The sequence below is a fragment of the Dothidotthia symphoricarpi genome (genome assembly GCF_010015815.1).
Source record: "Dothidotthia symphoricarpi CBS 119687 unplaced genomic scaffold P153scaffold_22, whole genome shotgun sequence".
Taxonomy (NCBI): Eukaryota; Fungi; Ascomycota; class Dothideomycetes; order Pleosporales; family Dothidotthiaceae; genus Dothidotthia; species Dothidotthia symphoricarpi.
The window spans coordinates 328864-341352 of record NW_022985029.1 but is presented as its reverse complement, the minus strand read 5'-3'; the positions used below and the strand labels follow the sequence as shown (position 1 = coordinate 341352).

At 51.6% G+C, this 12489-nt stretch overlaps 4 protein-coding genes across 4 annotated transcripts; 3 read left to right on the top strand and 1 right to left on the bottom strand.

Moving 5' to 3' along the window:
* Positions 1-2260: 2260 nt before the first annotated feature.
* Positions 2261-3437, top strand: P153DRAFT_400803 (uncharacterized protein). Its single transcript, XM_033671853.1, has 2 exons — positions 2261-2672; positions 2724-3437. Exons 1-2 carry the CDS (start codon positions 2513-2515, stop codon positions 3266-3268), a joined length of 705 nt encoding a protein of 234 aa, XP_033519109.1. The 5' UTR covers positions 2261-2512; the 3' UTR covers positions 3269-3437.
* Positions 3438-3502: 65 nt separating this feature from the next.
* P153DRAFT_390184 (glycosyltransferase family 4 protein) lies at positions 3503-5220 on the bottom strand (the record flags this gene model as incomplete). The annotated part of the gene is made up of 5 exons (XM_033670902.1): positions 3503-4556; positions 4606-4994; positions 5040-5074; positions 5123-5154; positions 5204-5220. 5 exons carry the CDS (start codon positions 5218-5220, stop codon positions 3503-3505), a joined length of 1527 nt encoding a protein of 508 aa, XP_033519108.1.
* A 327-nt stretch (positions 5221-5547) lies between these two features.
* Positions 5548-7802, top strand: P153DRAFT_379331 (P-loop containing nucleoside triphosphate hydrolase protein; the record flags this gene model as incomplete). The annotated part of the gene is made up of 2 exons (XM_033669858.1): positions 5548-5971; positions 6046-7802. 2 exons carry the CDS (start codon positions 5548-5550, stop codon positions 7800-7802), a joined length of 2181 nt encoding a protein of 726 aa, XP_033519107.1.
* Positions 7803-9361: 1559 nt separating this feature from the next.
* P153DRAFT_370629 (Asp-domain-containing protein) lies at positions 9362-11327 on the top strand. Its single transcript, XM_033669084.1, has 3 exons — positions 9362-10123; positions 10260-10372; positions 10433-11327. Exons 1-3 carry the CDS (start codon positions 9768-9770, stop codon positions 11182-11184), a joined length of 1221 nt encoding a protein of 406 aa, XP_033519106.1. The 5' UTR covers positions 9362-9767; the 3' UTR covers positions 11185-11327.
* Positions 11328-12489: the final 1162 nt, after the last annotated feature.

The window sequence follows — 12489 nt, the reverse complement described above, 5'->3', positions numbered from 1 at the left end:
TACTCATGCCATGATATTTCCTCGCGTGGGCTTACTCGAATCCTTTCGTCCATCTACCCTATCTGACCTGATTACCTATGTACTCCCCTCCCTCTCCAAATCAGATATCCACATTTCATCACAGCCTGCCCACTCCGTGATACTCAGGACCTCACCTCCGCTCATGTCGAGAAAAAACTTCCTGCACTATCAAATCAAATCAACCCCAATTAGCCATAGGATTATGCGGTATACGTATGTATATGCATCACTGTATCATCAAAAACGCTTTTAACTTTTCAGTTCTTGCTGTATAGTCTCTATCTGTTCAAATATATGTACCTGGACTGATGTGGTGTATTGTGATCTAAACAGTGGAGGAGGAAATGAGAAACGGGAAGTAAGGAGATTTCGTGGGGATGTACACTGTGGATGGATGGGGAGGTGGGTAGGTGGATACAGAAGTACAACTACAACTAGAAATACTCAGGCCCATCTATACATCTGTCTACTTAGCCAGCCAGCTTGTAGCGTCTACTCAGATACAGAGACAAATAATACAGTAACCACCAAGCCAGTATCCATATACACATGTACACGCATACAAAGGTCTTCCTAACCAAGTAAATACACAATATCTTTCTATTCGTTCTTAGTACTGCACTACAGCAGACCAACCATCTAGTTCACTAGAACTCACACAACATAGCATAGCAGTTTGGGCAGACTTCCGAGTACGTTTGACTGGGTCGAAAGTGCAAGCCAGTCATCCAGTTCCTTCACAGATAGGCAGTGTACCCATACCATACCATACCATACCATACCATACTACACCAATCCCATTCGTAGCTTGTGTACGCGTATACGTGCATTACATCTAGCTCCTCCCCCCCTCAAAGGCATGTGAGTAGGAGAGAGGTTGTTGGCTGTATATGTCGTGTACACGTGTCCGCGCATAGCATGAACATGCCATGGTCTTGTTGAAGGCGCTTCCCACTTCCCACTTTTCGCTGTGTTTTCTGCATTATGTTCTGGGTATGTGTATGCGTGTGCGTGAATAATACCTACCCAGTCAAGTCAAGTCCAATCGAGTCAAGTCAAGTCCAATCACCACCACATCGTGGCGCTCGTCTGGCTGGCTGGCCGACTCGCTCCCACCCCCAAACCAGACAAACCACCACCGACACTTTCCCTTCCCGTCCTAGTACGCTATATATTGGCTATATGAGGATATTTACGGACGCCCTAATTTCCGAATAGAGAAATATCGCTTGCTAGGGAAAGAGGGAAGCGAGGTTGCTCATATACTTGGCTGGTGTACTTGATTGGTTGGCTGGTTGGTGGTCTGGCAAGGTAGGACGGGCGGCTCTGCGGGATGGGATGGGATGGGGTGGCGGGATGGATTGTGGATGGATTGTGGATTGTGGTTGGGGAAAAGGCCCAGAAGAAGAAGATCTTTGGAAGACGGAATATGCGACGTGTATGTATAAGCAAGGATGTAGCAATGGGCGGTTGCGTATCTTTGGTTTTGCGTGCGTGTCTGTTGTATATTCTGTGTTTTGTGTGTGTGTTTGGGGTTTTGTGGGGAGGTGGGATTTGCGGTTTCTGCGCGACTTGCTTTGTGTTGGGTAGATTGAAGACGTGAACATGAACAACTCCACCCGCGATATGGGGGAAGACAGATGTTCGTCGCTATAAGCTTCACTTAGCTTAGTAGATAAACAGACATACATCTTGAAAACACACACACACGACAACAAACACACACCTTCGAAACCGCCACCCCAAAATAACCTCCACCTCCCCCAAGCGCCCAACCCACCAACCTCCCCGCCTAGCCTCCCCCAGCGGCACGCCAGATTACCGAAGGCCCCTCCGCGACTCCACGCGTTTTCGCCTAAACCCTGCACCGTCCAACCAGCCTTCGTGCTCTAAAAATAACCCCCCCGAAATGCAAGTCCTGGGCGTTTACCGGACGGGCCCGCACCTCACACACGTACGCAACGCCAGCGTACGCGCTGGAAACCAGGACAGCGTCAGGCTAGAACGGAAGCTGGGGGGGGGGGGTTCTGTTCTATTGTACGGGGCCCTATTGATTCGGTAGGGCGGGTTCTTTTTTCAGTGTAGTGCAGTGGCTGAACTATGAGCTGGTGTAGGTGTTAGTTAGGTATATAGAGCGCGCCTCAAGGCTGCATCAACGGTTTCGTTTCGTTCCCCTCGTATCCCATTCATCCCGTCCGTCCGTCCGTCCCAAGCCCCCAAGAAACATCTTCCATTCGTGTTTTTTTCGTTCTAGGGACTGGATCTCTTTTTTGCGCGTCTTACTTTCGGTCTTACGCCAGCTCTGGTTTTTTTTTGGGGGGTTTCGGATTTCCATCAGCAGCAACAACTACACAGCTCAGCACGAAAAAAAAAAAAAAGTGCCAGTAAAAAATCCATTGGCTTGGATATAATACGTACTACTTTCGCATCAACCGAAATATCGATCATTTCTATATCGCAACGTACATCAATCAACCAACCACATCCAACAATGCTCTTCACAACACCCATCTCGCTGCTCCTCGCTTTGGCGCCAACAACCATCTTCGCCGCACCAACACAGACATTCGATGCGCTAGCGCAGCTTGTCCCCCGCAAAGCGCAGACGTCAGCCTCGCAATGCGACCTCTCTAATGCCGTCTTGCCAACCGGTACGCTATCCTTTCTCCACTCTCCCACACACCCAAACTAACACACTCTAGCCCCCACACCTCTCCCCGCCGTCGGAGCAGGCCTAACACTCCGCCACGTCGCCATCGGCCGCGGCACACAAAACTACACATGTGCTTCCGCGTCAGCAACAACCGTGCCCGTAGCCGTCGGCGCCGTGGCCTCGCTTTTCAACGCAACATGCGACACGGTTAACTCGCCCGCCGTCGTGGCAGGCGTGACCAAGATCGCCTTGCTCTACTCTGTCCCCTCGTCTGCGCTCGCGGAATCTCGCTTGTCGGGACACCACGAATTTACCGACAAGAAGGTCCCGTTGTTCAAGCTGGAAACGGATCGTGTGAATTACGGCTACGTTCAGGCCATACCTGATGTGGTGAAGAGTAGTGCGCCCGCCAATTCGGAGAAGGGTAGCAACGGACAGGGGAGCGTGCCATGGTTGAAACTCAACGCTGTCGAGGGCGATTACAAGGAAGTCTACCGTGTGAACACTGCGGGGGGGATGGCGCCGAAAACATGCGAGGGCATTAGTGGAGGATTCACAGTGGACTACGCGGCGCAATATTGGTTTTACGCGTGAGTGCCCTGATAGAGTCTTGGAGCGTAGAGCATATGCTGGCGTTTTTGTTGTTTTGTCGTCCTCGCTATTGAGGGCGTCGTAGATAGTATTGCCTTCTCTGCAGCCGCTGCTGTGCTTCATCGTGGGCCAGTGGTCGCCGTATTATACCCGTAATATACATGTTTTCAATAACTGCCGCTCCGAGAGATGTCGTTGTAATATCATCGTGATTTGTCTGTATGCACCCTGACATTTTCAGCTGTCATCCCGCTCATCCACTTTCTCTCTTCGATAGCGAGTGCTCCTCTTTCTGACAAGCCCACTGCTGTCTTTACTCGTTTCAACGTCATTTGCCTTTCCTTCCTTGAATATCTTTTTTGGCCAATCCTTGCAAATGTCGATTCTCGATCTCGGTGCAAAGATCTCCAAGACAACATAGAGAAGGTAGTCGATTATGACACAAAGGCAGAAAAGCTTTCCAGCCCAAATACCACAGCCATAGTACCTCTTGAGCCGCTCTATGAGCGCAAAGCTTTGAACGCCAGCACGACCGCGTGTAGCACTCCATGCCCCTGCGACCCCTGCACCTTGGTAGAACTCGCTGTGACTTATAACACCGCTGATGCCGTCGTACACTCTTTCCGTTCGTTGCGCAACATCTGTCCAAGAGTACATCTGTTTGACTTGGTTGTGAAACAGCTCCGTCCTCACTTTGCCTGCTCGTAGTTTTGCGATCGCGCGTCCGGTCGCTTCGACAATCTCATCCTCTTCAGGCGCTGCAAACTCCGTCATGTGGCTAGGAAGTACCTCCGGAATGCCACCAACCCGCGTACATACTACGTAGAGGCCACACGATGCGGCCTCCACAATGACAGTACCGAACGCCTCCGTAAGCGATGGATTGAGGTAGATGTCCCCTCGAACCATAACATCTCGGACCTCCTCATGACGCACTGGACCAAGCATAAGGACCTTATCTTGCAACACATTTCGCTCAATCATTTGCTCGAGGTCGATCGCTTTAGGTCCACTGCCGGCAATTATGAAATGAACATTCGGATGTGATGCGATGATACGTGGTATCGAAGCTACAAGCAGATCAGTGCCTTTGTTGTAGTAAAGCCGGGATATGACCACAACAGTAATGATGTCTTCTGGCCCAATGCGCTGCGGGGGTTCAGGGACATTGCGGTGTTTTGAATCATTTGAATCATATGAGAGGGGGCGGAAATTCTCAGCGACGACTGCGTTTGGAATGACAGAGACCATCAGAGGGTCAAGCGACGCTCTGAGAACCGTGTTTTCTTTGCTTTGGGCAGTCAGCAACCATTATCTTGGAATCAGCGGGATCACAGTACCAAGTATGGCTGACACAGATGACATGGTCAACATCGCTCAGCGTGAACTTCAGGAGCTTGTTGGTGAATATGCTTGCCGCATCTGCAAAGCCGAACAGGCTGTGGTCCGTGAAGACAGTCCTCAAGCCCATTGTCCGGGCATGCAAGATAGCCTCATGGCATAAGCTGCTGAGACTAGCATGCCCGTGGACGATCTCTATGCGTTCGCGTATGACAATGTTGCGAAAGACGGGGAAAAAGGAGAAAACGGTTGGAAAGGTCGTCTCGCGGTATACGACGAAAAAGGGGACGTAGTAGACTTTGAGTCCGTTGGTCAGGTAACGCACTCCTGTTCGACCAGCGTAGGCATGTGTGATGACGATGACCTTGTGTCCGCGATCAATGAGTTTCTGTAGTTGTTAGAGGGGGAAAGAACGTGTGTGGGGGAGCCCTACGCTAGAAAGCTGGTACATGTGACTCTCCACTCCTCCTATGCTCGATAAGATGATTGCTTCTCAGCTCGAAGAAGAGCTCATACCAGGCTGAGGGTAGAAGTTGTCGCTAATCATGCTGGTGTGTGTGAGCTTGAATCGGGCGGACAAACTGTGGGGAGACATACGCAATATTGTAGGGCATTTTGATGACACGCAAGGACAGACTCCTCGATTGTGATCAGACGACGGATACATGACAGATCAGTGGTGTGTTGAGGAGGTCCTGTGTTGGAGGTGAAGCTTCACCCTCGTCGCGAGTCGCAAGTGGAGGCAGGCGCGTCCCATGGTTATCGATAAGGAGCTACAACTAAATTTTTGGCAGCAGCAGCCTTCGACACACGACACGACTGACGCGCATTCAACACACAACCACCAATTGACACGGAACAACGGCAATATATTGCGCACTCCACAATCGAGACGTATAAAGGATATTGGAGCCACCCAGGCCCTACGATTAGACACCACTATGCCCGCGCCGCTGTTCAAACGCTGGGCTCCGCCAAAGTCTGCGGTCAAGCAACAGTCGCCACTACCTGTATCGCCGCCTGCTCAAACTCCTGCGACACGAGACCTATCCCCAGAGGCTTCTCCGGTTAGGGAGGAGAAGAAGCCGAGAAAAAAGAAGACTGAGGCAGAGGCAGAGACACCAGGCGCAAAGTCAACACAGGTGGAGGAGGAGGCCGCGGAGACTCCAAAATCCATCAAGAAGCCCAAGAAACGGAAGCGGGACTCAGACGTGAATAAGGAGCAGGATGAAGAAGGCTCGAAAAAGCATAAGACAATCTTCTCAAAATTTGAAAAAGTTTCAAAGCAGGCAGAAGCACGACGGGAGGATGGTGCTGGGGATGATGCAGAAGAGCAGGATGACCAGCCAGAGGAGGAGCTTCATGGTATGTTTCTTCGAGATGGACTCATCATAGGGCGAGAAACTCCAGAGTACAATATGAGAACTAACGACTTGCAGATCTACGACCCATGCCCCAACCTGCACCTGTACCCGATTCCACCTTTGAGCCTACATTCTCAACCCTACCCACGTGGCTAGCGCAGCCTGTAACAGTCGAGGCGTCAGATGCGACGCCTTTCGAGGAGCTGGGAGTACAGCCATTTTTTGCAAAGAAACTCGAAAAGCAAGGGTTCAAGCACGCCTTGGCGGTGCAGACGGCCTTGCTACCTATGCTGCATCCTGGATTCGAGCAACATCTGGGCGATATCTGTGTGTCCGCAAAGACTGGATCAGGAAAGACATTGGCATATCTTCTGCCAATCATCGAGGCTTTGAAGGACAGAGCCGTGCCTATGCTTTCCGCTATCGTTGTGGTTCCGAGCCGGCAGCTGGTCAATCAGGCACTACACACCGCAGAAGAGCTTTGCGCTGGAACAAAAATCAAAGTCGGCACAGCATTGGGTAACATCGCGCTCGCGACGGAACAGAAAGAGCTTGTCAAACTGAGGTCGCAGTATGACCCCAAAGGAGCCAAACACCTACATGCGAGATATTCAGAACAGCTGAAGACAGGCTTCGTGGAAAAAGGAGGTGTCTTTGACGACCTGATGAGCATGCCCTTAGATCACATCCCTCGATACGATTCTGGAGTCGACATCCTAATCTGTACTCCTGGACGACTTGTCGAGCACATCGAACACACGACTGGTTTTCTTCTCAGCTCTGTTCGCTGGCTTGTCATTGACGAAGCAGACCAGCTTCTGAACCAGAACTTCCAGGGCTGGGCAAGCGTCCTCATGGGAGCCCTCCATGGCGAGACGCCGGCCGACTTCATGAATGCGCAAGAATGCCTTCGCAAGCGAGATGCGGGTTCCATATGGTCCGTAGCCTTGCCGGCTCGAAGACAACTCACCAAAGTCGTGTTAAGTGCGACCATGGAGAAAGATCTTACGAAACTTGGAACACTAAGACTCAAGCGGCCGAAGTTGGTAGTGGTACAAGACGAAACAACAGAAGTGCAGCCACTTGACCACGAAGATAATGTCTTTGAACTGCCATCGACCTTGGAAGAATTTTCGGCACATGTCGGCGACGGCTCGAACAAGCCACTGCATCTGCTGCACGTCTTGAACACCTACATTTTCCAAGGGATCAAGTTCAGTGTCAAACAAGACTCGTCTTCAAGTTCTTCCGAGGAAGACTCTTCATCCGAGGAAGACTCTGAGGAAGAGCAGTCTAGCGCCATGTCTAACAATGAAAGCCGCGTCTTGATCTTCACAAAGAGCAACGAAAGTGCGTCCCGACTATCACATCTCCTCTCCGTACTCGAACCGGGGTTCAAAAAATACCTGAAGACTATGACGCGTGCATCGACAGCCGACGCTGCGAAGAAGCTTCTCAAATCCTTCAACACTGGCGCGATCAGAATTCTGATTGCCTCTGATGCTGCATCGCGAGGCCTTGATATCCCAACTATCACGCACGTCATAAACTACGATATCCCCACCAGCATTACCAGCTACGTGCATCGTGTTGGCAGGACGGCGCGCGCAGGCAAAAGTGGGCAGGCTATGACGCTATTCACCAAGACAGAGGCTGCGTGGTTTTTGAACCAGATTGCAAAAGGGGATGGCGTGAAGAGGGGTGATAGAAAAGTCAAGAGGCTAGAGTGGAAGGAGAGTGTTGTTACCGCGGATGGGAAGAAGAAGGCGTATCGCGCGGCTCTGCAAGAGTTGGAGGGCGCTGTGAAAGGCAACACAGACGGGGGCGACTAGAGAGTCCGAGGGGCTTCACGGAGCTGGGGACGGATATATCGAGAATACGAACAGTGCATGTAGTATTGAAGGTCTGCAACCTTCGCCACTTGCTGTCTCCGGCTCCAACCCCCTGTCGGATCGTTGGATGCCGGTGTCAAAGGCCAAGCGAACCCCAAGCTTTCAACAAAGTTTCCGGTCGATGCTTATTGCGGTTCCCATTACTCGTTGTGCATTAGTTTTCCAAGAGATCATCATATAAGATCGTCCAAGCTTTTCCAAGACTATGCACCAAAAGGGGAGGTTGAAATGCAGCAGCAGAAGCGCAGTCGTTATCTTTGAGCTTGACAAGCTTTTTGCAATAAGCTTGTCGAAAAAGGCAGGTCGGCGTAGAGACGAATGGTCATATGAATGTAATGCTTGGTCTGTCAAGCATGTGTGAAAGGCTTGTCTGTATTGCTTGGTGTTCTTGACCTCGGTGGCATGGGGTAGAAGACATGGGCATTTGGGGGAACCTAGGGCCAAAGTGGCAGGTCGCACAGTTGGTGGGGGGGAGTATCTTTCTATGCAAACGGTAAGACTACACGAACTACACCCCCATCTACTACAAGTGCCGACCTAGACAAGATCCAGCTCTTCTATCCGGTGATGCACTTCCTTCTGCAGTAAAACGTCATCCAGCAGCTATCTGACTGGCGGGAGATTAGATGAGCATCACGCCTCTCAGTCGTGATTGTGGTGTCGAATTTAGTCAGGCTGGACTGCTACCAAATATTACGGGACGATCCTCTAGCTTCGGCGTCTCTGAGGGTCCTGTCTCTGTACGGCAGCCGTCCGGGAGTTCGCTTTCGATCTTCCACCTACCTAATCTAGTTACGCCCCCACAGGTCATCTGCGACATCGCCATAGACAAGGCACTCAATCATCGTACAGCAGGCGATGGATCGGCAGCCCAGAACTTCAGATGGCCTGCCTAGTAGTCAATACCTAGTCAAATCTGCCGAACATCGCCGTCAACGGTCGACTATCTGTCCAGCCTCAGGCCAGAGTCCTCCTGCGCAACTTCAACCAGGTATACACTGCTAGCGTAGAAGCTACATAGCTGGCCACCCCAAGCACAACCAAACCCAACCCAGTCTATGATGCGAACACCCTGGTGCATGTCGCGATGGGTACAGAAAGGTAAAAAGAAAAATACCCGGTGAAGCGATGCTTCAATCTCGCTTTCTCCGATGCAACGTACCAAACGAGATAATTTCCGCTGCGCGAAACAACGTTGCTGCACCTCCAGAGACAACGGCTGTGGCTGCGGAGCTAGGGCTTAGCAATGCCAAGCGGGATAGTGGCAAGGCTTGAAACAGATTGACTGGCTGGCATTATCCATGGCCTGCAACAGCACACCACACGGGCCGCTCGCGATCAACCGTAGGCTGTAAGGCTCACTCCTTTTATTCTAATCCGTAGCCAATCGACGGCGCGTAGACCGTTGTCTTTCCCCCACACCTAAAGTTTGGTGTGGCCCTTCGCCACAACACCTGATTGCATGGTAGCCAATGCTGTGTGAGAAACATCTTCCGTGTACTTCCAGCGCTGCGGCGGCCGTATACTTACGAATGCGTTCACGACAGTCCTTTCCTAACCTAACAGGCATCTGCTTGCGCTGCTAACACCGGCAGCCTATCTCAGAAGAGAAGGTCTCATCTTGCATCTGTCGAACCCACATAACTCTACACCAGATGCAAAGGTACCTGCCAAGATGGGAGTGGTTGTTTAATCTAATTAAGACGTTGATCAGCCCCACTCCGACAGTGACGCTGGTAGCGTGTCTAGCACGAAATCACAGGGATACGATGCTTGACTGCGCTGCCATGCATATGGCAATGCTTGATATAAAGCCAAGTCGTTTCTCCGTCTTATGTTTTATCATCCCACACTCTCACCTTCATTCCATCCACTGGTCCTTCGCTCGCACTTCTCTCGCTCAAGATGCCGTCCATCTCTTGCCTCACGGCAGCTCTGGCCTTTGCCAGCACTGCCCTCGCCAACCCGGTCCAGCTCGACAAGCTTGAGAAGCGCTCCACCTTCTCCGTCGAACAAGTCAAGCACTCGACCTACCTGAAGAACGGACCTGCCCAGATTGCGAAGACTTTCCGCAAATACGGCAAGACGGTTCCGGATCACATCCTCGCTGCTGCGGACAACGCGGCCTCGGTTTCAGCCGCGGCTGTTACTGGTACTGTTCCTGCGAACCCGTCTGACAGCTATGATTCGAGCTACTTGAGCCCGGTAACAATCGCTGGCAAGACCGTTCACTTGGACTTTGACACCGGCAGCTCTGACCTGTAAGTTGAGATATTACCCAGTTCGAGAAATTGCGAGATATGGGGAAATCGTCATGCGGAGTGATCAGCGCATCGACCACCGACAACCCTGCTCTTAGTACGCCCGTTATTGAAACAACAGCTAATGTTTCAACAGGTGGGTCTTCTCTTCCCTCCAGGCCTCGACACAGCTGGCTGGCCACGATTACTACACAGCCGATGCTTCCAAGAAGCTGTCAGGCTACACCTGGAAGATCTCCTACGGTGATGGTAAGTCAATCCCAATCTTAAAATTGAATCCTTGAGCAACATCCACTAACCATACACCAGGCTCCGGCGCAGCAGGAACAGTCTACGCCGACAAGGTTGTCGTCGGTGGCGTTACTGCCACATCCCAGGCAGTTGAGGCTGCTACCTCCGTCTCGAGCACTTTCAGCCAGGACACCGATACGGATGGTCTTCTCGGTCTTGCCTTCAGCTCGATCAACACCGTCCAGCCTGTTCAGCAGAAGACATGGTTCGACACCGTCAAGAGCCAGCTCGCCCTGCCCGTTTTCTCGGTCTACCTCAAGTACCACGCTGCCGGAAGCTACGACTTCGGACTTATCGACAGCAGCAAGTACACCGGCGCGATCACCTACGTCAACGTAGACAGCAGCCAAGGTTTCTGGGGCTTCAGCGCCACCGCGTACAGCGTCGGCACCACCACTACCACCAGGAGCATCGCCGGTATCCTTGACACCGGAACCACTCTCATCTACGTCGACACTGCTGTTGTCGCTGCCTACTACGCCAAGGTCACCGGCTCCAAGAACGACTCGACTCAGGGTGGTTACACATTCCCCTGCTCGGCGACCCTTCCCGACTTCTCCATCACCGTTGGTGGTGTCAAGCAGGTCGTGCCCGGCAGGTTCATCAACTACGCCCCTGTCTCGTCAACCGTGTGCTTCGGTGGTATCCAGGCCAACACTGGTATCGGATTCAACATCTTCGGTGATATCTTCCTCAAGAGCAAGTACATTGTCCACGAGCGCGGTACCGGAACCCCCCGTCTCGGCTTCGCCCAGCAGGCCGGTATTTAAGTATGAGTTGGTGTGACGTCTAGATGTGACCACAGTAGGATGGATGAACGGATGAGTGGGTATAGAGCCTAGCAGTGACATGATCTGATTCCTCTGTTAGTTATTTCTACGCTTGCTTAGAACGATATGAATGATATTTCAAGTTTCAAAAATTTCATCTGTCCGTTTGCGTGATTCTCATGTGTTTGTGCATCTTGACGATATTGGATACGTAGCTGATTCGTCGGCTGCTGGTTGTCGAACGATTGTTCGCATGCATCTCATGTCGTGTAACAGTAACCGTTGTCTAAGCAGGATGGAAGAGCGGTGGGGAAATGACGCCCCGCATGCGCAGCCAAGAGGGAGTGCATGTCAACCATGTCGAAGGTATATGATCACTGCAGCCTTTTAAGACATGGTCATGGCCAACTATGCTTGACAAAGCGAGATAGGTCAACAAGAACGCGCGTAAACTACGCAACGTCCTCGTCGAAGTCTTCGTCGGGTGAAAGGGTCGCAGTGTCAACCTCGGACATTGATCGCCGTGCAATTGCCGTGCCGTCAACTGTCTAAAACGTCAGGCGGCATGGAAAGAGGAAGCATGTCCGCTGCAAGCCAACCCTCATGGAGGACGACCGGTGCTCCCCGAACTTGGCGGCAAGGCACAATACTGAGAGCCGGCATCCTATCCGTCAATGATGCTCACAGTACAACTTCGCGCTCGCATATTCCTTGTCGATTGGTGTTTCGTATTTGCTTTTGGAATCTCGGTGATGCCCAGACCCAAGTCTGTGCTTATGCACAAACTGCCGCATTGGGACAAAGGTGAAGCTGGCCAAAAAAACGAAATCACAGCAGGATGTAAATCGAGATTGTAAAGATGACGGTCGAATGAGAGGCGTTGCCGAGTGAGATTTTGCTGTTAGCGCGGGGGCCGGGGCTAAGATCCATGCACCGAGAATACACAAAGTCATTTGCTCGGCCCGCGACATGTGACGGCGGGCGGCAGTATTTTCGGCGCCATACGGAGCTAGCTGTATGGGTCAAATCCATTTGAGCACGTGGTCGGAGACTTAATGCATGCAGGCCCTGGAATGTATTGTTGGCATGGTGGTGGCTTGCAGTGCAGCGGCAGATAGGATCTGCAAGTGAGCATTTGATGTGCAGGTTCAGCGTCGAAAATACGTGCAGGATGCGTCGCGTCGTGCAGAATCTCATTTTTCGGTTTGATAAATCCGACTCGAAGAGGTAGTAGAACTTACCAAAGATGCACTAGCTTACCACCTCTGGGGCCGTTCCAAGCAAATCCTACTTCTATGTTGGGTA

Coding starts and splice junctions, on each gene's coding strand:
- P153DRAFT_370629 (XM_033669084.1), top strand. CDS start 9,768: ATGCCGTCCATCTCTTGCCTCACGGCAGCTCTGGCCTTTGCCAGCACT. Junction 10,124..10,259: donor GACACCGGCAGCTCTGACCT/GTAAGTTGAGAT, acceptor ATGTTTCAACAG/GTGGGTCTTCTCTTCCCTCC. Junction 10,373..10,432: donor GAAGATCTCCTACGGTGATG/GTAAGTCAATCC, acceptor ACCATACACCAG/GCTCCGGCGCAGCAGGAACA.
- P153DRAFT_400803 (XM_033671853.1), top strand. CDS start 2,513: ATGCTCTTCACAACACCCATCTCGCTGCTCCTCGCTTTGGCGCCAACA. Junction 2,673..2,723: donor TAATGCCGTCTTGCCAACCG/GTACGCTATCCT, acceptor AACACACTCTAG/CCCCCACACCTCTCCCCGCC.